This window comes from Podarcis muralis, chromosome 1 (assembly GCF_964188315.1).
Source record: "Podarcis muralis chromosome 1, rPodMur119.hap1.1, whole genome shotgun sequence".
NCBI classification, from domain to species: domain Eukaryota; kingdom Metazoa; phylum Chordata; class Lepidosauria; order Squamata; family Lacertidae; genus Podarcis; species Podarcis muralis.
In genome coordinates this window covers 129,801,897-129,826,690 of record NC_135655.1, presented here as the reverse complement: position 1 = coordinate 129,826,690, position 24,794 = coordinate 129,801,897, and the positions used below count along the sequence as shown (strand labels likewise).

General features: G+C 43.8%; 1 protein-coding gene across 5 annotated transcripts in view; it reads left to right on the top strand.

Annotated features, from left to right (window-relative positions):
* Window positions 1-22,846, top strand: part of MDH1B (malate dehydrogenase 1B) — a 25,069-nt gene extending 2,223 nt beyond the window's left edge. For 4 of the 5 annotated variants that reach the window (XM_077918461.1, XM_077918457.1, XM_077918454.1 and 1 more), the window contains 12 exons: window positions 325-459; window positions 2,908-3,050; window positions 6,332-6,834; window positions 8,350-8,491; window positions 10,181-10,344; window positions 10,661-10,800; window positions 11,920-11,971; window positions 13,612-13,668; window positions 16,544-16,609; window positions 17,342-17,392; window positions 20,961-21,041; window positions 22,153-22,846. In XM_077918461.1, coding sequence (XP_077774587.1) covers window positions 325-459; window positions 2,908-3,050; window positions 6,332-6,834; window positions 8,350-8,491; window positions 10,181-10,344; window positions 10,661-10,800; window positions 11,920-11,971; window positions 13,612-13,668; window positions 16,544-16,609; window positions 17,342-17,392; window positions 20,961-21,041; window positions 22,153-22,169 — 1,551 coding nt within the window. In that variant the 3' untranslated portion in view covers window positions 22,170-22,846. Of the gene's footprint in view, window positions 1-324; window positions 498-2,907; window positions 3,051-6,331; window positions 6,835-8,349; window positions 8,492-10,180; window positions 10,345-10,660; window positions 10,801-11,919; window positions 11,972-13,611; window positions 13,669-16,543; window positions 16,610-17,341; window positions 17,393-20,960; window positions 21,042-22,152 lie in introns of those variants that run through there. The other variant, XM_028702457.2, reaches the window with a different exon arrangement.
* The last annotated feature ends 1,948 nt before the right edge of the window (window positions 22,847-24,794 follow it).

Below are 24,794 nucleotides of genomic sequence, written 5' to 3'. Positions count from 1 at the left end.
TAAAACTTCCTGAAGCAGTACTGGGCCACATTGGTCCTTTCATACATTCAAGCAGACATCGGTCTGCATTTTCTCTCTCACTGCAGCTTCCAGTTCAATGCACCTGATTGCAACTAATCCATAAATGCCTTATTAATGTATACATTCAAATTAGCATTAGATGCACAGGTACAAAATGTATGAGCCTGTTATAAAATATGAAGGGAAAGTGTTTGGGCGTATCATCTTGAGAAATTACTGTTTCAGTATTGCCTTGAAAGCTTTTTCTGGATTTAACACGTTAACAACACATTTCATGCTTGCTTTGGGGGATTTTGCTTCTAGAAGTGGCTGCAGGAGATCTGTGAACAGAATGGATGGAAACATAAGCGCTCTCCAATTATTTGGAGGGAATTGTTGGACCGTGGAGGAAAGGGACTTCTTCTGGGAGGATTCAATGAATTCCTTGAACATGCCCAGGTCTGCTTCTGCTTCTTCTCTTCTTGTCTCTACGTTTAGTGAGTATTCAGTTGGCTAAATAATATCTCATCTCCCAACAAAATACTGCAATCAGAAGAATGCTTATGACAGAGATAGTAAATGCGAACTTATATTACTTTGTAACCACACTAGAATCACACTCAAAGACCATTGTTGTTGTTGTTTAGTCGTTTAGTCGTGTCCGACTCTTCGTGACCCCATGGACCAGAGCACGCCAGGCACTTCTGTCTTCCACTGCCTCCCGCAGTTTGGTCAAACTCATGCTGGTAGCTTTGAAGACACTATCCAACTATCTCGTCCTCTGTCGTCCCCTTCTCCTTGTGCCCTCCATCTTTCCCAACATCAGGGTCTTTTCCAGGGAGTCTTCTCTTCTCATGAGGTGGCCAAAGTATTGGAGCCTCAGCTTCACGATCTGTCCTTCCAGTGAGCACTCAGGGCTGATTTCCTTAAGAATGGATAGGTTTAATCTTCTTGCAGTCCATGGGACTCTCAAGAGTCTCCTCCAGCACCATAATTCAAAAGCATCAATTTTTCGGCGATCAGCCCTTTTAATGGACTTCCAAATTCCTTCAGGCCTAAGCAGCATAGTCTGTGGTTAGGAATGGTGGGAGTTGTAGTCCAACAACATCCAGGGACAGACACAAGTTCCCTGTCCATGTCATAAGGAGCTTGGAAAACCTACCATAATCAGAGAGAAGTTTTGATTACTGAGGACACTGGGAAAGGGCAACGAGGAATGAGTTCAGGCTTAATTTGATTATCAGGAAAGTATTCCTAAACATAGGGATTGCCTATGGCCTTGGTTATTTAAATCTAAAGAAGACTGCTACTGCAATGGACTGGCCATGGTAATGATAATGATACAGTGGTACCTCGACTTAAGTACTTAATTTGTTCCGGAGGTCCGTTCTTAACCTGAAACTGTTCTTAACCTGAAGCAACACTTTAGCTAATGGGGCCTCCTGCTGCTGCTGCGCCACCAGAGCAAGATTTCTGTTCTCATCCTGAAGCAAAGTTCTTAACCCAAGTTACTATTTTCTGGGTTAGCGGAGTCTGTAACCTGAAGCGTATGTAACCCGAAGTACCACTGTACTGCTGTATTCTGCTTTGATCAGAACCCACATAGTATAATTTAGGAAGGATATCAACAAACTGAAGCATGTCTAGAGGGCAACAATTGTGAGGAGCTTATATGGCAATAAATATCGAGATCAAGCCCTGCAAGGAAAGGTTGTAGGAATTGGCTGTGCTTAGCCTGAAAAAAAGATTACTAAGAAGCAAAATAGTAGCCATTTTCAAAAATGAGGTCCAGCGCCGAGGGCCTTCTGGCAGTTCCCTCACTGTGAGAAGCCAAATTACAGGGAACCAGGCAGAGGGCCTTCTCGGTAGTGGCACCCGCCCTGTGGAATGCCCTCCCACCAGATGTCAAGGAAATAAACAACTACCAGACTTTTAGAAGACATCTGAAGGCAGCCCTGTTTAGGGAAGCTTTTAATGTTTGACGGACTATTGTATTTTAATACAGTGGTGCCCCGCAAGACGAATGTCTCGCAAGACGGAAAACCCGCTAGACGAAAGGGTTTTCCGTTTTTGAGTTGCTTCGCAAGACGATTTTCCCTATGGGCTTGCTTTGCAAGACGAAACGTCTTGCTAGTCTTGCGATTTTTTTTCCACTCCCCCCCCCCTTTTCTAAGCTGCTAATAGCCTTTTAGCAGCTAAGCCGCTAAGCCTTTAATAGCTGCTAAGCCGCTAAACCGCTAATAGCGCTAATCCGCTTAGCCGCTAATAGGGTTGCTTCGCAAGACGAAAAAACCACTAGACAAAGAGAATCGCAGAACGGATTCTTTTCGTCTTGCGAGGCACCACTGTATTTTGTTGTAAGCAGCCCAGAGTGGCTGGGGAAACCCACCCAGATGGGCGGGGTATAAATAATAATTAATAATTATTATTATAAATATTTGAAGGACTGTCACACTAATGATAAATCACATTTGTTTTTTGTTTTTGTTGCTCCAGAGGGTAGGAACCAAACCAAATAACCTGAAAAGTATTTAGACTAAACATTAGAAAGAACTTCCTGATGGGACAAACTATTTGATAGTAGAGGCTGGATGGTTGCTGTAGTACTGTAGTGGGTTACTTGCTTCAGGAGGGGTTTGGACTAGATTACTTTGGAGGATCTTTCCAGCACCAATGATTTGATGATGATAGTAAATTATTATTTCTTTTCTACCAGCATACTTGGAGCATCCATCACAGATGGAACTTAATGAAGGATTTCCCTATTCTGTCCCTTGGTTCCTCCCCCCCTCCCCCAAACACACACTTTTTTAAAAAAAAAGGTTTTGTTCTTCAGATTTTTGATTAAATGGTGATAATGTCTGAGCCATATTTGGATGCCGGCTGATGACTCTTTTTAATCTTCAGCAATACTATAACATCACATCCGACATGATGACTGAACAGATGCTCTTAATAGCCAAGGAGAACTTGCAGACTCACATAGTGATTGACCAAGAGGAGGAAGAACTTAAAGGCCTTATCAATCCATTGCACATTTGGATAAACAGGTGGGAAAGATGAAAAGAAACTGCATAGGGAATCTCAAAAACTTAAGTCTGATCCTTTGCTTTTAAAACAATGCAGCTGTTAGGGAGCCTGGAAAATTAGCAGAATCCGGAACCTGTACATGACTGAACACAGTCTATGCTTGTAACACAAAGATCCACATTTGTATATGTGAGCACTTACAGCGCAGACCATAATTCCCATTTTTTATTTTCCAACTGCAGTGCCTTGCATTTCATCAAAGATCTCAACATTTCATCAACATTTCATCAACATTTCATCAAAGATCCCTTACCTTTCCCGCCCCCGATCTGGCCACAGTGATCCATGCGATGGTCACCTCCAGGCTTGACTACTGTAATTCGCTCTACGTGGTGCTGCCCTTGAAACCGTCCCAGAAACTCCAGTGGGTGCAGAATGTTGCAGCGAGGCTCCTCACGGGGTCCCTGCCATGGGAGCATATTCACCCAGTGCTTTACCAGTTGCACTGGCTCCCGGTGGAGTATCGGGTCAGGTTTAAGGTGCTGGTTTTGACCTTGAAAGCCCTTTGTGGCTTAGGGCCCTCGTACTTACGGGACTGCCTCTCCTGGTATGCCCCGCAGAAGACTATAAGGTCCATGAATAATCATAGTTTAGAGGTCCCGGGCCCTAAGGAAGTTAGATTATCCTCCACCAGGGCCAGGGCCTTCTCAGTGATGGCTCCGACTTGGTGGAACGCTCTGTCCCATGAGACCAGGACCCTGCAGGATTTAACTTCCTTCCGCCGGGCCTGTAAGACAGAACTATTCCACATGGCTTTCAATTTGAACTTGGCCTGGTCTTTTGTTCCTCTTCCTTCCCTCCCCCTCCCCTTTTTGTGAAGATTGCCTGCTCTGGGATCCCACAGCTGGTTCTCCCCTGGTCTCCTCGCTGGCCCAAGTGGGACTAATTTAGCCAGCTAGCCCTGGTGATCATCTAATGTTTATTGGATGGATTTCCCCCCTAAATTGATTTTTTATTTTATTGTTATTTATGCTTTATACCGTATTTTATGCTGTTGGGTTTTTTTTTGTTTTTTGTTTTTGTAGCATCAATTAAGTGTTTTAAATTTGTTGTTAGCCGCCCTGAGCCCAGTTTCCTGAACCAGGAAGGACGGGTATAAATAAATATCTATTATTATTATTATTAATAATAATAATAATAATAGCCCCAGAGTTTGGGAAGTGAGATATATATGTATACATAAAATAGTGGTTGCTTTTTAAAAAAAATTCACCCTTAGACCAATACTTAATCAATTAAGCATGGCATTGATCAAAAGCATCAGAGAAATTTATTGGTCTATTTACAGCGAGGTTGTTTCTTTTAAAAGGTGTAATGTCTACATGTATCAATATGTTAAAATTAGAATATAAAGATAGTTCTGGGCATTCAAGCAGTGAGGAGCTCATGACATGTTTGGCAAGAATTCTTGGGCTTATGGGATAACACTAACTTTGCCATATACTTGGAGAAGTAATTACTTCCTTCAGCATCCATAGGCTGTTCTCGCTGCTCAAATTCTCCATGTTGTCTTCAATGCCCTGCCCCTTCATTCCACCTTTTTTTTTTTAGTCATTCTTTGTATAGCATTTATTTGAACAGCCAACCCCCGGTGCCCACCCTATCCCCCAACAGGAGGAGGAAGAGAAGGAGTATTTTAGGGATCCTTGTCTACATTCATGTCACCATCATCTGATTCTGCCCCAATGTGAATGATATTTGTATATTCATCTCAGCGCTGTAATTTAATACCACGACACTGTTAGGAGCAGAAAACAAAAACTTTCAAACATCATAGCCAATCAGGCCATGTTTGCCTATGATTTCGCCGATGTAAAACCACATTAGCACTTCGGTGTGGGTTAAACCACAGAGCCTAGGACTTGCCGATCAGAAGGTCAGTGGTTTGAATCCCCGCAATGGGGTGAGCTCCCGTTGCTCGGTCCCTGCTCCTGCCAACCTAGCAGTTCAAAAGCACGTCAAGTGCAAGTAGATAAATAGGTACCGCTCCGGCGGGAAGGTAAACGGCGTTTCCGTGCGCTGCTCTGGTTCGCCAGAAGCGGCTTAGTCATACTGGCCACATGACCCAGAAGCTGTACGCCGGCTCCCTTGGCCAATCAAGCGAGATGAGCGCCGCAACCCCAGAGTCATCCGCGACTGGACCTAATGGTCAGGGGTCCCTTTACCTTTACCTTTAGCCACCAAGCCGTTCCTCTGAGCTTCCTTGACAGTGAACTGTCTGATGCTTCCAGTTTTATCCATTCTGACTCCTTATGCCCACCCCCTCAGCTTCCTTAATCTCTACTTTCTTTCTGGTTTTAGTTTTGACATACTGAAAAGTAGTCCTATAGGGTACAGCCATAGGGTACAGCTGATCTCTTGGGAGACAAAGAAGGTCTCTCTGCATGAGTTTTCCTGCTGTGGGAGCGGAAATCTCAGCTAATGCAGTAACAGCAAAAGGGGTGTGCCAGTGGCAGACCAGAGGAGGCTTGGGGTCCACTGGATCCAAAGACCTTGTGTCCTCTCCCCCCCCCCCCCAAACTGAGGTTGGGAAAAGTGTACCAGCCCAGGATCTGGAATACTGATTTTCCCACCATGGAAAGTTTTTTATGTTGCACACTGTCTTGCTGTATTTTCTATGAATGCGCAATTGTTAAATATTTACATCAAGAAGCAAACAGCAAGCGACAGAAAGGAGAGAGGAGAGAAAATGGCACAGCCACCGCCCCACCTGCCCCACACTTGGCTTGCACAAGTCCAGCAGCCCTTTAGGTCTGGCTGTTCAGCAGCCACAACTCCTCCCTCCCCTGACCTAGTCCGTTAATGTTATTAAGCAGCTTTTCCTGCATTCTCACTGCAGAAATGCTATGGAATGACTGTTGTTGGGGGATCAATCTCAGTAGTCTATCAGCCTATGTGATTGTTAAGTCTTTAGTGTTAAGTTGTTGTTGTTTTAATAAAAAAAAAGTAAAAAAAAGTAGGTTATAGTTTAGAAAAATCAAACACTTATGCAGTTAGTCTGTAACCACATAAGCTTAAAAATAACTCAGCTGCAATGCCTGACATTAGAAGATAATGGCACTAGATTTCATGGCAAGGTATCATTGTTCATTTCTTCTAATACAAGCACTAAGAGTTGATTACTGAGGACCATGAAAACCTGTGGAATAAAAAGATTTTTTTTGGGGGGGAGGAATAGCTCTCCTCTGCATAAAACCAGTGTTTGTTTGTTCATTGCTAACTACTTTTCTTATCTTAACAGAGCATCAGCTAGTATCTGCTATCATCTGATCCCTTTGTTAATCAATGGGGAAATATTTGGAATGGAAACTGAGATCAGCCTCCACTTGCTTGACAGAAAGGGCTGCGAAGAACTTCTTGAAGTTATCGTTATGGAGACTGAGGACTTGGCATCCCCTGTCCTTCGTGGTATCACTTTGTACACTGAACTGGACGACAAGACTTTTCTCGAAGCTGAAGTCATCATTTTGCTTGATGACGTCCTTCAAGAGGCAATCCCGTCTCATGAGGAATGCATCCAGCAAGTTACCACTCAATGTGAAATATATGGTCCTCTGATAGAGAAGAATGCCAGAAGTCATGTCAGGGTTGTTGTGATGGGGAAAACCTTTGTCAACCTTAAGGCGTTGATGCTTATTACACATGCTCCGTCCATCAACCCTCAGAATATCGTCACTGTATCCCTGCTCTTGGAAAATGAAGCCAAGGCCATGCTGGCGAGAAAAATGGGGATGCATCCAGCAGGTGTGTAACAAATGATTGCAGATTGACTAATGATTATTTAGTTATTTTGGATTGTTATATTGACTTGCCTCAGGGCAAATTATGTTAAGCAAATGAAAAAATAAAAATAACATAGAAGCACACATCCATACTAAAACCCACAAAAATAACCAAGGTTTAAAATATTCTAGACCATGGGTAGGCAAACTAAGGCCTGAGGGTTGGATCAGGCCCAATCGCCTTCTAAATCTGGCCCGTGTACGGTCTGGGAATCAGCGTGTTTTTACATGAGTAGAATGTGTCCTTTTATTTAAAATGTATCTCTGGATTATTTGCGGGGCATAGGAATTGGTTCTTTCTTTTTTTCAAAATATAGTCCGGCCCCCCGCAAGGTCTGAGGTACAGTGGACTGGCCCCCTGCTGAAAATGTTTGCTGACCCCTGTTCTAGACCATACAGTCCGAAGTCACTACTGAACTTTCTCTGAAGGAAGCTCAGACTCTGATGCACTTTTAGGGAAAAGGCAATTCTGCAGTGTGACACTGCCTCTGAGAACGTATCTCTGCAAATCCTTTGCATGCATGCGGGCTAGCCAATAGGCTGGCAGATCATACCATTGGTCCATGCTAGAAGATTTCTCAGTTTGACTCAAGATAATCAAAGCTAGGGTGCAGTGGGAAAGGGGAACAACACAAGGAGGAATTTGACGTAGCGCTGTGTCAATCATTCCATCAACACAAGCTTTTCAGCTTGCCAGATAGAACAATCCCCACCCAGTGTGGTGTAGTGGTTAAGAGTGGTGGGCTCGTAATCTGGTGAACTGGGTTTGATTCCCCGCTCCTCCACATGCAGCTGCTGGGTGACCTTGGGCTAGTCACATTTCTCTGAAGTCTCTCAGCCCCACTCACCTCACAGAGTGTTTGTTGTGGGGGAGGAAGGGAAAGGAGATTGTTAGCCACTTTGAGACTCCTTAGGGTAGTGATAAAGCGGGATATCAAATCCAAACTCTGCCTGTTGTGCGCCATTCTGAGGTTCTCCTGACCTGCCCTAGAGCTAGTGGATGTCCTTCACTAGTGGAACAAATCTCATTTAATCTTGCCCATAATTTACAGACTCTCTAAAAGGTCTGCAGTTCTACTATGGTGAACCTCACCAGGCCTTAGTTAAGGACCTTAGGCAGTTTCTTGCCTCATGGGACACAGCAGAAGACATGTCTTTTGCAAGTAGTCCTTGGTAACAAGAGGCAAGTTAACTGTGCCATGTGAACAGTTACCATGATCAGTGGCTCCCAAAAGCAATGGCTATGTTGAGCCTCCGGATTAGAGCCAATCAGCTTGAGGGAGCAACACCAGGGAATGGCTTTTGCCTTCATGGTCTGCTTCATGTGGGCTTCCCAGAGACATCTGGCTGACCACTGTGGAAAACAGGATGCTGAACTACATGCATCCTGCAGAACCTTTGTTCTGTTCCAGTGGGGTTTTCCCCTTCCGTTCTTACCTGTTATGCTTATGCCTCTTTCGATTGTTGTCTTCAACAGGAATAAAAAATCTCGTAGTCTGGGGTAATATCAGTGGGAACAGCTTCATCGATCTGAGTAAAACACAGCTCTATAGATATGACAGCGCCATCTGGGGCCCACCAAGCTTTTCCCGTGATTTGATGGATGTCCTGTTTGATCGGTATTTTTTGGTGATACTTTTGATTTTTTAAAAAACTTGCTTTTATGCCATCCCTCCGAAGAGTCCCTCCGAAGCTGTTTGCACCTTACGCATCGGCCCAAGACCTTTGCCTCTTTCATAGTCTCTTGCATTTTACAACACCAAAGTCTACTCTACAGTGCTTTGGGGCATTGTGATGGTGTTTGAAAAATCTTAAACAAAAAACTGAGAGCATGCAACTCCAAGGCTTGAAAAATGGAAAAAGTATTCATGTGCTAAGAAGCAGAAGCATTGTTCTTTTCAGGGCTCAGTTCTCAGGACAAAATCCCCAAATTGAGCCCAGAAAAGGCACAAGAATGCCAGTGCTTCCGTTTACCAAATGCAGCTTCCAAGTGAAAAGCAAAGGAAGTGTGAAAAAGAATATTCTAAATTAAGCTTCTCTCCTGATCTTTACTTCCAGCAACAGAGAGAGCTCTGCTCCAAATCAAAGCTTCTTCAATGCACTTTTGAACCTCTGTGGCATGTTACATAAGGAGCAGCATCATTACCTAAAACCTGATTTGGTGCTTTAAAGTTATTAAGGTCAAAGTATTTAATTAAGAACTAAATGGTCTAGTTGTGGCAAGGATCATAAGCAGCAATAGCTCCAGTGCTCTGTTAGAGTCATACCATGTAAGGATCTGAAACACATTTTCCCACCCAAAATACCGTAGTATTGTTACTATTATTTATTAAATTTGTTAAATGCTGGTTTCTAGATTTTGCCCTGAAGTAGGGACGCGGGTGGCGCTGTGGGTAAAAGCCTCAGCGCCTAGGGCTTGCCGATCGAAAGGTCGGCGGTTCGAATCCCCGCGGCGGGGTGCGCTCCCGTTGCTCGGTCCCAGTGCCTGCCAACCTAGCAGTTCGAAAGCACCCCCGGGTGCAAGTAGATAAATAGGGACCGCTTACTAGCGGGAAGGTAAACGGCGTTTCCGTGTGCGGCTCTGGCTCGCCAGAGTAGCGATGTCACGCTGGCCACGTGACCCGGAAGTGTCTCCGGACAGCGCTGGCCCCCGGCTTCTTGAGTGAGATGGGTGCACAACCCTAGAGTCTGTCAAGACTGGCCCGTACGGGCAGGGGTACCTTTACCTTTACCTTTACCTTTACATCTATATTTGAGAGCTCCTGTTCTGTTTTTGTTTTTGAGCGCTCTTCATCAGAGTTTCTGTCACACGGCTACCCTGTTGCAACCTGCAGGCTCCCCTGTCACCTTCAAACATGCCAATGAGTTGGACGATGAAGCAGCCACACCTTCTCCAACCTTTTGCCCCTCCTCTTGTGGTCCACCATATTCTCCCCCGGCAGCCCGCTGCTTCCTGCAAGCAGGGGAACAGATAATAAAACTCAAAGGGAAACAGAGAGGAGAGGAGGTGGCTGTCTCATTTCCCAGTTCAGCAGCAGATTATAAGCAAAGGAGGAATCTCGACTTGACCATCCTTGCTCGGAATGCCTGGAGGTGAAAGGGCACAAAGTTCAGGGGCAAGTTTGCCCTGGTACTCCCATACCACTCCAAACCTTGCTGAAGAGACTATGACAATGTATGATGCTTTGGGGGTCTGAGACGAGCCTCTTGATGAGGAGCTGTGTGCTTTAAAATCGTTTGGAACATAGTCTCTTTCTGTAGTTTTCTTTATTTGTATTTAAGGACAGCTCTGCTTTCTCATTTTACAGCGAATGGATACGAGCAGAGTTTCTGACTGCGATGAGTTCGTTGAGTTCCTGGGAAATTCATTGCGTAGGCATAGCGCCAGCACATGCCATTTTTACTGTGCTGAGGTACTGGTACCTGGACTCCCCTCCAGGAGAGCTGGTCTCCCTGGGAGTACTCAGTGAAGGTAAATGTTGCTTTTCAGTCAAATAATTACAAATACTTCTCTGTCGTAGTGCTCCATTTCCACCAAAAGCCATGTGGAAGGCTTGTGTTTTTCTATCCGAATTAAAATCTTTGCGTACGATACAGCCAAAGTTTAAGCAAAGTCCCATTGATTTCAGTAGCAGAATTTCATGCCCGCTTAAATCTCTTCCACTGAAATCAGGGTGGCAGAATATTGGGATATGGTCCATGTAATTCACAGTTTTAATGGCAAATGTATGGGTGTGTTGTTATCTGTGAATAAAATACACTTTGGAGGGACTGTTTCTGTTCCTTAGGTCAGTTTGGGATTCCTGAGGGAATTGTCTACTCCATGCCTGTAACTTTCCAGAATGGCAGCTGGAAGGTCTCTACAGATCTACAAATTAGTGAGAAAAACCAAGAAAGTCTTCAGAATCTAACCTATGATCTGATTCGGGTAACCTCACGCTGCTTTCATGTCCTGTACTATTGTTTTCATAATTCTTCCTTCTAGTTATGGACACATTCCAAACAAGAGACTCCCTTCATGTTAGATTTACTCCACATATGCTGGGTGGTCTGATTTCCATTCGGATTCAGCATCTAAATTGATCCTTAGAGGGCAGCACTTGCTACTGCAAACAATACGTTGTTACTAGTTTAAATTTAAAGACCGCAGTTAAGACAAATTTCATTAGCACTGAAAGGCTGCCTAGTACTTCCTAGATTGTACCCATTTATTTGGCCAGTTCGTGATTGTTTTGCAGACAGGACACAAACAAAAACTCCTGTATCTGTATAATGGGGCAAAGGAGAAGCAGTAACTCACAGCTCTTCCCCTAGAATTTTCCTTGATTCTCCAAGCTCCAAAATAAATGTTAAGATAAGATCATGGATTTGACCATGAGTGAAATCTGAGTTGTCAGTCATGCGTAGAAGATTTGCACGAATACAAAAGGCACAAAAATAACCCATAAATAAACCCTGACCCATCACTTTCAGCAGAAATTGTTCAGTGTGTTTAGGATCAAACCTTTGGGGAAGTACCGTATTTTTTGCTCTATAAGACTCACTTTTCCCCTCCTAAAAAGTAAGGGGGAATGTGTGTGCATCTTATGGAGCGAATGCAGGCTGCGCAGCTATCCCAGAAGCCAGAACAGCAAGAGGGATTGCTGCTTTCACTGCGCAGCGATCCCTCTTGCTGTTCTGGCTTCTGAGATTCAAATTTTTTTTTTCTTGTTTACCTCCTCCAAAAACTAGGTGCGTCTTGTGGTCTGGTGCGTCTTATAGAGCGAAAAATACGGTAATTAAGATCACCCTGAGGTCATAGTATTATTGTTTCATCAGTTATTGTATTGTGTCTGTGTACGCCCCCCCCCCCCGCCCAGTATTCGACTTTCAGATTATTGAGATGAAAGATGCTACCTTAAAACACCAGTCTAATTTTTTTTGGGGGGGAGGGGACTGATTATCTTTGTGGCTCAAACTGGTAGTATTGGCAAATAAATGCCAACTAAAAATGCACTTTATTTGGGTAATAATTGTTGTGTAATAAATTTCTTGTTTCCGTACGCAGGAAAAGCAAGTTGCATTAGGTGAAGTAACAGAATTGTATCCAGAGAGAAAAGGTAAAAATCAGCAGGATGTGAGCGCTTTCTATTAACAGATAAAACACAGTGAATATGAAGACCAGATTTTAAATCAGATGTTCTCAGTGGTGAGATTTTTAAACTGAACATGCCTATTGCTAGACCTTTGGAATCCCCAGTTATTTGAGCGAGGATTGTACAATCTGAGTTGCATTTCTAATTCTGCAAGTTATAATGTCAAAAAACGATATGAGACTGTTTCATCTTAAGAAATACAGTGGTGACTCGCAAGACGAAATTAATTCGTCTTGCGATTTTTTTCGTCTTGCGAAGCACGGTTTCGGAAAAGTTTTGGGAAAGCTTCAAAAATCACCAAAGTCTTTAAAAACCTCAAAAAAGGCTACCACACCGCGTGCTATGAGTTGCTCCTTGAAGTCAAGTCGCAACTGTATTAACGGTGTTAAGAAAAAGGAAACAAACTTGCAAGACGTTTCCGTCTTGCGAAGCAAGCCCTTAGGGAAAATCGTCTTGCGAAGCAGCTCAAAAAACAAAAAACCCTTTCGTCTTGCGAGTTTTTTGTCTTGCGAGGCATTCGTCTTGCGAGGTACCACTGTAGAGAGTTGTCTGGGCCAGGAGCCAAATAAACTAGGCTGAGGAGCCCAAGGAGATTTGACTGACTTTCCCCTCAAAGATCAGCCAATCCACCCACATCACGTGACAAACTCCTTTTGAAAGTTAGGAAGGTTTCAAAAATAGTTTGTGAAATGAGCTGGAGGCTAGCTGCTTGAAGACCAAAACAAAAGCCCAGACCTAGCACAAGATCCTTGCATATGCAGCCCCTTGGATCCCTTTGATTGGCATTCTGGAGCACTTTGTGGGTTTTTCGAAGGACTATAGCGCAGGATCCAAAATGCTAGGTGCACTGAAGGGGCTGCATGTTATATAGGTCTGATTTACCGTATTTCTCGCTCCATAAGGGGGGGGGGATTCAAGGGGGGGAAATGCAGCTCTTGGGGGCTTTTGCGGGAGGTGGGGGAAGTGAGAGAGCCTCGCTCTGTCCCCTCCCCCACTTCCCACAAAAGCCAGGGATAGTCGCGCGAAGCCTCCCATGGCAGCGGGATGAAGGCTCCCCACTGCCCTGCGGAGGCTTCACGGGCTACCCCAGAGCTGCTTGACCCAAAGAGCAGGTTGGGGAGCAGCGGAAAGGCTGCGTTATGGGGCTGGTCAGGGAAGCCCGCCCCCCCCCCCAGCCCCAGGGACCACACATTCGCTCCATAAGATGCACAGACATTTCCCCTTAGGTTTTAAGAGGAAAAAAGTGCGTCTTACGGAGTGAAAAATACGGTATGTTTACGTAGAAGTGAATCCTACTGAGTTGAACAAGGCTTACTCCCAGGAAAGAAGGCATAGGATTGCAGCCTTAAAGTTCAAACAATGACAAATAACTTATAGCACCTGATTAAATTCCTGTCAGTTCTCAACTGAAGCCTCTCTTGGGATTTTATATATCACCTTATTTTTATTTTATTTTTTTTGCTGTAGGCTGCTTCTTCAAGTAAAGCTTTTGACCTCAAAAACCAGCCACAACCACCCAATTGTTATTAACATTTTACTTTAGCAGGGCGAAGTGCATTTCGTTGATACAGTTAATGTCATTACATGGATATTGTTTCTTACAGTCAGCCCTGTGCCACATTCAGCAGAGGAAGAGGAAAGCATCCAAGCTGAGGAGGAAGGTAACTCAACAAAATATTTTAAATATATTATTTTATTGGGGGGAAATTGAGGGCACATTTGTTTACCCAGGTTTTGGACAGGTACAGATATTTTTATGTTTAAAGCAGCGATGGTTTTGAGAATGCTTCTAATTATTGGAGACTCTGCTTTTCAGTCATTTATATAGGTTTTTATGTGATAGCTGCATATTTTTGTTTTTAACTGTTGTTATACACTGCCCTGAGCTCAGTTTAAAGGAGGAGCAGCATAAAAATACAATTAATTTAAAAAAAAATGAGAAAAGCATTCCCATCCCCTTCACTTATCATGCAGGATAAAAATATATAAGATACCAGCTATGAACTCTGGTTTTAAGGAGATGGTGATGTCATATTATTGAACTTTCTTTATTTTAAATAACCTTTATTGCTTTTTACAGTATGCACCTCAGAAGATGATAGAAATAAAATAAATAAATAATAAAAATTTATTACTTATACCCCACCCATCTGGCAGGGTCTCCCCAGCCACTCTGGGCGGCTTCCAACAGGAGATTAAAAACACAATCAAACATTTAAAAACTTCCTTAAACAGGGCTGCCTTCAGGTGTCTTCTAAACATCAGATAGTTGTTTATTCCTTTGACATCTGATGGGAGGGCATTCCACAGGGCGGAAGAAAAACAGTTTTATGATAATTACATGACTAATGGGGCAGTTAGCGACTGCTTCCCCACTCCTGCAATAACTGACAAATCTCAAGGTTTCTGTAGACTATCGCAAATTTGCAAGTCAATATGCAGAAATGCATATTTCTGCACGCGGGTGGCGCTGTGGGTAAAAGCCTCAGCGCCTAGGGCTTGCCGATCGAAAGGTCGGCGGTTCGAATCCCCGCGGCGGGGTGCGCTCCCATTGCTCGATCCCAGCGCCTGCCAACCTAGCAGTTCGAAAGCACCCCCGGGTGCAAGTAGATAAATAGGGACCGCTTTCTAGCGGGAAGGTAAACGGCGTTTCCGTGTGCGGCTCTGGCTCGCCAGAGCAGCAATGTCATGCTGGCCATGTGACCCGGAAGTGTCTCCGGACAGCGCTGGCCCCTGGCCTCTTAAGTGAGATGGGCGCACAACCCCAGAGTCTGGCAAGACTGGCCCGTACGGGCAGGGGTACCTTTACCTTTACCTTTTATGCAGAAATGCAACATTTTTTTTAAAGTGTGCTGACTAACTACTTTTCCAGATGAGCTCAGAGAGTATTTTTATATCCATTAGCACAGAGCGAGAAATACGTAAAAGCAGTAAGCATTTGCTTTATTTAAGAATGGGCGACTTCTTGAGCACCATAATTTCTGCAGAGTAGCAATGCATTTGATAAAACTGGAATGCTTGCGGTGAAACTTGCACCGTAGCTGTCAGAAATGCACAGTGAGCAGAATGCCATTTGACTGCTGCCTGCAGAAGTGACTAGAAAACATAGATTTACCTTGCCTTTTATTTGCAGAATCATTATCCAGCTGTCCAGATGACCCAAACTTAGATATCATGAGGTTCTGGAGAGAGGGGGGGAAATTTACATTTGGTTATCTTCAGAATCGTTCAATCTTTTGCTTGCCTTCCAAAATCTGCCATTGAGTTTTGAGAAATTTTTGTGTAAATGCAAATTAAGGACCTATTCCATGACCCAAGGCCCCGTGACCAAGTCGCTCCCTATGTAATGAAAAACCAGACGAGACAGCAAGATATAGATTTTGACTTGACTTGATATAGGTTTTTGAGAAACTCGTGCTGGGTCTTAGCAATCACATTAGCCTGCATGTGTAGAAAAAAGACATGGAATGGAAGAGGCAGGTTAATTCCAGGTTGTGCTAGTTAATTCCAGGTTGAGTTGGGCAAATAAACAGGCTGTTTCCTGGTGAATGTGTCACTGCGTCGTAAAGGTAAAGGTAAAGGGACCCCTGACCATTAGGTCCAGTCGTGACCGACTCTGGGGTTGCGGCACTCATCTCGCTTTATTGGCCGAGGGAGCCGGCGTACAGCCTCCAGGTCATGTGGCCAGCATGACTAAGCTGCTTCTGGCGAACCAGAGCAGCGCACGGAAACACCGTTTACCTTCCCGCCGGAGCGGTACCTATTTATCTACTTGCACTTTGACGTGCTTTTGAACTGCTAGGTTGGCAGGAGCAGGGACCGAGCAACGGGAGCTCACCCCGTCACAGGGATTCGAACCGGCGACCTTCTGATCAGCAAGTCCTAGGCTCTGTGGTTTAACCCACAGTGCCACCCGCATCCCATTGTCACTGCATCATATAGGCAGCTAAAGAATATAGCAGGTTTTTGTACTACTGCAAAAAAGGTGGTATCTCTTTATTGATAGTTAAGGCAGAGCAATTGTCAGTGCTTGTGTTGCCCTACTCATCACCTATAGGGCTAGGTGAATAGGTGACTAAAATAAATAATACCCTTAACAACCATTACAGTTTTGCTAACAGATAGACCATGGGTAGGCAAACTAAGGCCCAGGGGCTGGATCCAGCCCAATTGCCTTCTAAATCTGGGAATCAGCGTGTTTTTACATTAGTAGAATGTGTCCTTTTATTTAAAGTGCATCTCTGGGTTATTTGTGGGGCACAGGAATTCGTTCATTTCCCCCTCCCCAAAATATAGTCCAACCCCCCATAAGGTCTGAGGGACAGTGGACTGCCCCCCTGCTGAAAAAGTTTGCTGACCCCTGAGATAGATAGATGTAATGGGTCTGGGAAAACTTCAGAGAGGATGAGTTCCAGCCCTGCCTGCTTCACAGAGATAAGGGGGAAATCGCGCACACAGTACCACTGCAGAGGCTGTGCCACTGCTTTTCTCATTGAAAAAGCTCTCAGGTCTGTTCTTTAATCCGGTTTCTTTTAGGACTTGGACTTTCACCCAGTAGCCAAGGAATCGCCTCTGAAAAAGGTGGCGAAACTCCTGCTGAAGGTAAATCTTAAACCGTGTGTGTGTTTAGGACTGAGCTAAAACAGCCTCCCCAAACTATGCCCTTTTTCAGTGGTGAGGCTGGAGGGCAGGCGAAGAGACATCAAATTTTCTAGGAAAGGGAGTGTGAAATTCTTCAATGCTTTTCCCTCAGAAAATTCTCTCCTTCAGAGGGGATGAGCTCCAGCTGTTATGTACTGAGTTGAATAGGATTCAGAATGCAGCAGCCTGATTGGTCCTAGAACAATAGGATCCAGAATGCAGCAGTCTGATTGGTCCTAGAACAATAGGATCCAAAATGCAGCAGTCTGATTGGTCCTAGAACAATAGGACCCAGAATGCAGCAGTCTGATTGGTCCTAGAACAATAGGATCCAGAATGCAGCAGTCTGATTGGTCCACAGTAGCCACCCAATCCAGCTCCAGGTGGAAGTGAATCCGCAACCTGATTGGCCTACAGGAGAATCCCGGAATTAGCCAATCACATGGGGCCCATTGTGTAAATAATATATATAAGGCAGACATTCTGGGGGAACTTCCATTCCTCTTCACAACTATGAGCTGAATAAATAGCATGAAATCCACTCTCGACTATTAGTATATTTCACCAGCCCTGCTTGCTTCACAGAGACAAGAGGGAAATAGCACACACGGTAGCACTGATGGCTGTTTCTGTGCCACTGCTATCCTCATTGAAAAAGCTCTCAGGTCTGTTCTTTAACCTGGTTTCTTTTAGGACTTGGACCATCACCCGGCGGCCAAGGAATCACCGAAGAAACTTCTGAAGGTAAATCTTAAACTGCAAGTATGTGCGTGTGTGTTTAGGACTGAGCTAAAATAGCCTTCCCAAACTACGCCATTTGTCAGTGGTGAAACTGAAGGCAGGAGAAGAGTCATCAAATTTTCTCGGAGAGGGAGTTGAAATTCTTCAACGCTTTTCCCTTCAGACAATTCTCTCCTTTCAAATTTTGACTCAGTGATGAATGCAGTGCTTCTGTCCTTATACGTTGATGAAGGAAGAAGTGGGCTAAGAGAAAAAGGCCTCTACCTTCAATGACATTGTAATAATATTCGACAAGATCAAAACTGGATCCATAGTTTCGTCCAGAATTAACAAGTGGCAAAATTGGAGAGACCATTTTACCATATTCATCCCATGGGATGACTGCAATTCTCCAATACTTTGGGAAGAGATTGGGTAAGGGAAGTTTTCCAAAACTAAGAAAAGCTATTTTCTGGATACTTCTAGCCCAGCCCTAATTTATTCTCCTCCGAAGTTTTTTAAAAACTCACAACAACAATAACCCAAATCTGTCCAGGCATACTTCAAGCCAAGGCAGAAAATGGGCAGATGAAAAGAAGCAACTTTCCCTTTACCACAAATTGTTTTTTGTCTGAAAATCACTCCCCTCAAGGTGCTTCTACCTCTGATTCCTCATTCACACATTCAAGTCACTATTTGATTTGCAGTTACCAAATGACAAGCATGTGTGTGTAAACTAGAGAAGAGAGAGAGAATTTTACTCAGGGAATTTGAATCTGAAAAGCTGGCAACCTTAGTCTCTTGCATGTCCTTGCTTACTGTATTTTTCGCTCTATAGGACGCACTTTTCCCCCTCCAAAAATTAAGGGGAAATGTGTATGCATCCTATGGATCGAATGCAGGCTCCTTGGCTTCAGCGATAGCAACGCGAAGCCTCCGAAGCGCAGAGGGAGTGCTCCCTCCGCGCTCCAGAGGCTTCGTGTTGCTTTCGCTGAAGCCTGGAGAGCGAGAGGGGTCGGTGCACACCAAACCCTCTCGCTCTCCAGCTTCAGGGATAGCTGCCTGAAGCCTTCGGAGCACAGCGCGAGTTCCTGCTGCACTCCGCAGGCTTCCGGTTCCTTTTGCTGAAGCCGGGAGAGCAAGACTCTCCTGGCTTCAGCAGAGAGGGAGAGCTGTGCAGCGCCCCTTCAGCCAAGCGGGAGGAGAAATGGAAGGGGCTCCGTTTCTCCTCCGCTTCACTGAAGGGGCACTGAGCAGAGAGGGGGAGATTCCCCCCCCCCCTTGTTCTCCCCCTCTAAAACAAGGTGCATCCTATAGAGCGAAAAATACGGTAATTATCAGCAATGCTATTCCCAAAGCCTTTTTAAAAATATATATAATTTAATTTAATATACTTCTGAATGTAAAAATAGGCTTTTAGTTACAAAGATAAAAACCGGTTACACAAACATTAGAATATAAGCATCCACAATTAAGATACACCATTAAAGATTGTTGGCTGCAAGTTTGTTTTGTGCTATTGGCTGCTATCTTTTCCTAACAGCACCAGTTTTGGAATTCAGGTTGGACTGTTTTGCAAGACAGCATCAGGGCAACTTTTAAAAGTCAAAACTGAAGCACTAGTATGTGCACACAAGCCTTTGTGTGTGCACTTCCTCTTCCCAAAAGAGTTTCTGGATCCTGCCCATTGTCCGCGGTTGCATGTAAGCGTGGAGTTGGGGCAGAGAGAGAAGATGATGGCTTAAAGCCTTTCGATTATAGTGTAGTCAATCTGGGATTTGTTTCCTGCATCCCAAACACAACACCCTCTCCATCAAAGCAGACTGACATTTCCTCCCTTTTCATTCTGAAGCACTGATTAGCCTCTCTTTTTTTTAAGAGCAGGTACAAACAGCTTTCCTTTTTTTTAAAAAAATGCTTTATTGCTTTTAAAACTGTAGAACAGAAATGATCAATAAAGGTTAAAGACAAATTAAAAATAATCATTCATTCCTTAATTGATACTTGATTTGTACATCAATTTGTAATTACATTTAACATGACCTCTGATCTTCCCATTATGTTCCTCAATTGGATTCCTTGAATACGCACTTAACTTTATTTTCTCCATGTTGTTTAACTTACTTTACATTTTATAAAGTTATCTATTTACCACTGAAACTCAATTGAAACCTGCCAACGGATTAATATTTTGACAATGTTCTTTTACATAAACTCTGTATATGTCCCACTCTCTGGTAAATTTTTCATCTGTAATGTCTCGTTTCCTCGCTGATAACCTTGCTAGTTCAGCGTATTCTCTTTAATTTATTTTGCCAGTCTGATTGGAATGGGATAGCCTCTCCCTTCCAACCTTTTGTGATTAAAATTCTGGCAGCAACTCTAGGACTCTCCTGAACTTTTTTGGAATTTTGTTACCCATAATTCCTAGCAGGAAGACTTCAGATTTTTAGGGAAAGAACATTTAAACATTTTCTTAAGTTTGTTGTAAATCATTTCCCAAAACTGTCTGATCTTTTTACAGTTCCACCACATGTGAATCCATGTACCTTCAGCATCTCTGCATTTCCAGCAAATGTTTGTCCTAGATCGAAACATTTTAGCAAATTTAACAGGTGTTAAATGCCACCTGTAAGGCATTTTCATGCAGTTTTCCTTTAGATCGTAGCATGCCTTCCCTCCAGAGTCTCTCCCGACATTCCATGTCGATGTTGTAACCATGGTTCCTGGCCCATTGCACCATTACGGATTTGACTTCTTCCTCCTTGACCTCCCAGTCAAGGAGTAACCTTAACATTTTAGAGAGTGGTTGGTATTTATTTTGAATCTCATCTTTATTGAGTCTTGAAGGTTCTGTGGAGAAACCGGTTTATTTGTCTTTTTGGAAGGTCTCGTTCAATTGAAAATATTGCATCCAATCTATCAAATGGTGCCTTTCCCCCCAAAAATTTTAAGGTTTTAACTTATCGTCTTTTTCTTCCAGCAGATCTTTCTAGGTTTCGCAGATACGATTCACTTTCTTCTTTTTAACCGAAAATGCTTCTGTCGGGGACAACCACCACGGCGTTTTAGGTTCTAATAAAGTCTCATATTTAGACCACACTTTGTGTAATGATCTCTTGATTACGTGGTTTAGGAAGCCTTTATGTACCTTGGCCTTCTCATAAGCTAGATAAGCATGCCAACCGTATCTATTGTCGAACCCTTCCAGGTCTAGCAGGTCAGTATTATTCAGTGTCTTTCATTCTCGTATCCAGGAAAGGCATTCTGATGAGCATCAATGGTACAGCCCGAATGGCGATCCTCCATGCTTTTCTTAAAGGAATTTGAGGGCCATAGTCCCTGGTGGGACATCTCTTTTGCATGAAGAAGGCTGCAGGTTCAGTCCCTCACATCTTTAGTTAGGTCTGGGAGAGACTTCATCAGTGCAGAAGATGCTGAACTAGATGGACAAATGGTCTGACTCAGTATAAAGCCCCTTTCTGTGTTCCTAGCTTCTTGTGAAAAGAAGGTCAGAATATGCTAACAGATTATAAAAAGGAGAATGTTTGAAATGTGTGAAATGTAAAACTAACAATTCTTTCTGCACTAGGTTCCCCTAGTGAGGCAAAGAATCCTGAAGAAGAAAACATTGAAGAACCCACAGGCGAAAATGCAGAAGATCCTGTAGATGGTAGGCCCAAACTGCTTAAAAATAAATTAAAAAATTACTCCTTCAGATGATAAAACAGCAGTATTTTTTTAGCAAGCACACAGGGGTAAGCTCCAACTATTTGTAAACCTTATATTTGAATTGTGAAACCAGGTATTTCTTCCAGTTGGGACTCTTAACTCAAAAAAAGTAATGTAAAAAATCGTTCTATTTGTTGGTAGCAGGCTTCATTTTTAAAATTGTTGTGGTATTTGTTGATGCCTGGCATCTTCTCAAATCTGCTTTACTTTCTGGCTTCTATTAACAACAGCAGAATTGCTTTCACAGTACAGTCATACCTCAGGTTGAGTGTTTTCGGGTTGCGCTCCGCGGCGATCCGGAAGTAACGGAACGCGTTACACATGCGCAGAAGCAGCGCCTCATGTTGTGGACTTTTCGGGGTTCGTATGGACTCCCGGAACGAATTAAGTTCGTATCCAGAGGGCCCACTGTAATGAGCTCTTTCAACTCTCGCAGTTTGAGTCCCTGCCTCGGCTTCCTTCATCCCTCAATACCAGAGCAATCCCTTCGTTTTTAACAATAGAGACTTTTCTTTTCTGAGTTTGGAGCCCTCTTGAGCCCCTTCCCACCTTTCTCTAACAACCAAGTTTGCCATAAGCACACCAATATCTGGTCTGGTGAGCACACAAAGTGTGCAATGAAGACTTGCCTCTCCAGATACTTGAGAATACGTGGTGGGAAGCTATGATGAGCACGTCACCTCTGTATTTGGGGATAAAAGTCTCCTTTGCACACTTCCCTCACTGCATACAGTACAGAAATCACAGCGTATTGTTACATAAGTAGCCTTTTGTCTATGGCTACATGAGTGCCCCGAGTACTGATACATTGGTGATCTTTGAGAAATGTGACTGTGGGTTTTCCATTTCTCTTAACTATCGCAGTGACTAAAATGTCTTTTTAAAAAAATAATAATAATTCATCCTATAGCAAATACAGCAATCCATATAAAAACCGTAAACATATTGGATAACCACTTAATTAGGCAGTCTCCATGACTGTCCTATTTGGAAAAGCAAAAACAGAAAGAAACTAAAATGCTTCCTTCTATTTGTTTATTTTTATTCTGCAGCTCCAGATTTGTCTTAAGCAGATGCCAACTTGAGCAATCGAGAATTAAGTTCAGAATTCACTGCTGCTGAATTCAGCTGCCTCAGAGAAAATCCCTGGTTGCAGCAGCTTCTGTTGCTCAACAGGAAAACGTTAATTCTTCTTTCTGAATGTAATGAATTAAGTAACTGTGTAAAAACTTAAGCGTGTTTGTCTTCCGTGTGCATACTAAACAAGCATGGCACATTTTTGTTGGAGTATTTGGATCGAACCAGTTTAGCTCCATTTAAATGCAGCAATATCATCTCGAAGATCATTTTGTGGGCTGAAAAAAATCCATTTAGAATTCAAAACACTCATATTCAAATTTGTAGAGGATGATGTTCAAATCCATAGCGAAATTTGGAGGATAGACTCTTCTCCCCTCTTACTACACTTGATGGAAGAGCAAGATGAACCCATTGAAGCAGCCTGAAATCTGTTTTGCACTCTCAGCCATCTAATCGACTCAAGGCTTCCTAGCACCCTCTACATGCCAGCTTTAAAGACTGCTGATTCTGGGGCTTTTCCTTCACAGCCAGCTTTCCTCCCTCACCCCCTTGTTGTGTTTTTCTCAACAACCAGCCTCAAGAAGATGTAGCTCTGGAGAAATGAAAAAACTTGCTTGCCACTTTGCGACATTTGAGTGCGTTCTAATAAAGATGAAATCTTAATAAGGCTTTGAGATTTATTTCCATTGGAACAACCCAGGTACGCTGCCGTTTTTGAAATAAGGAAGTGTTTCGGATAGGTTATAAGCAAAAGAAAGTGCAGATCGGCAGGTAAGTCTCTGAGGAATGGCGCTTTCTTGGGGGATCATTTGAGAGGGGTGGGTGTGGGCATCCAAGAAGGTGCAAAAACACTGAACTTGGCTGTATAGGTTCCACATAAACTAAAGCACAGGGGGTTTGTGAGAATGAAAAGTGCAGCGGGCAAGCATTGAAAACAACTATGATTTGGGATTCTGCATACCGTATTTTTCGCTCCATAAGATGCACTTTTTTCCTCTTAAAATCTAAGAAGAAATGCCTGTGCGTCTTATGGAGCGAATGTGTGGTCCCTGGGGCAGGGGGGGGGAACCTGGGCTACCCCCGCCAGCCCCCACCTGCTCTTTGGGGCTGGGGGTGGGGGAAAGCGCTTCCCCCACCACCAGCCCCACAAGCTCAGGGAGCAGTGGGAAGGCTGCACACAGCCTTTCCGCTGCTCCCCGACCTGCTTTTGGGGGCTGGGGGTGGGGGAAACCCGGGCTTCCCCCCGACAAGCTCCCGAGCAGCTCTGGGGTAGCCCGTGAAGCCTCCGCAGGGCAGTGGGGAGCCTTCATCCCGCTGCCATGGGAGGCTTCGCGCGACTATCCCTGGCTTTTGCGGGAGGTGGGGGAAGGGGCAGGGCAAGGCTCTCTCACTTCCCCCACCTCCCGCAAAAGCTCCCAAGAGCCACATATTTTTTTTCTTGAATTCTCCCCCCAAAAGGTAGGTGCGCCTTATGGTCAGGTGCACCTTATGGCGCGAAAAATACGGTACCTCAAGGTTTCTCCAAGCATCCTAAGGTTTTTCAGTAGCCCTGTCATGGCTTCAGCCCCGTCAATAGTCAACCACTTCATCATTAGAGGGAATTAGAAGATGAGATGGTTAACTTCAAGAGCTGCTACAATCAGGATTTTGTGCTTCTACAAGAGCAACATCATTATTGTAATAAAGAAATCTTTTGTATCGGTCTTTTGGCTTGGTCTTCCAAAAGCATACACAGAAATAGCTAAAGCCAGCGTGGGACTATGACGCTTGTACCTATATTTAATATTCATTGAAAAAATGAATATGATGAAATGCCTAAAACTGATTATGGTGGATCGGATTCCAAAAGCACCAATTCATAAGGAAACCTAATGCTTCCAGAGCTTGATTCATTATTACATTGAGACTTTTGAGGCCACTCATCTTGAGAGTTGCAATAGTACATTTTATGTCCTTAAAATAATCTCTCCGGCTTTTAAGAAATTCTTTATTGCTTTAGGGGGAGTTTGTGAATTTGACGCAAGGACGGTAGCTCACTGCCCTTTCATGTTTTTCTTCCTGTGTTACTGATAATGGCTCCTCTGCTTCTCAGTCTCTATAGCAGCATCATGTTTCTTAGCTACCTGGAGACGCTCAAGTCTCACTTTCCAGAAAGACAGGGCAGACCTGTGCGTAATGGCCTTCGGAGACACAGTTCAAAGATGCTGCCCGTTTTCAATTATTCAGAATCTCTATTATTAATTGAGTGCACTTGGGATTTTGTTGCTGTGAGCGGAAAACAGTTGCGAGGAAGCTGGGCGTTTTCGCTGTAAAAGTAGTGAAAACTCCCAATTATTTCAAGGGCTTGCACTTATCCCCAACCCTGGGATGTCAGTTTATAATGGGGGGCAGACTGTTTTGTCTTCCTTGAAGACAGGCCTTTTGTAGATGACGACCACAGAGGTAAGGAGAACCCGTGTATGCGGTTGCAGCAGAGTGAAAGAAAGGTTATGACGGAGGTGATATTTTTGATTACTGTACTTTACCTTTTGTAATTTCTGTGGTATTTCCAGGCAGCAGCAGAACTGCTGCCTTCACTGATCCCTCACCTTTGCACCTCAGGGTCCTGACACCT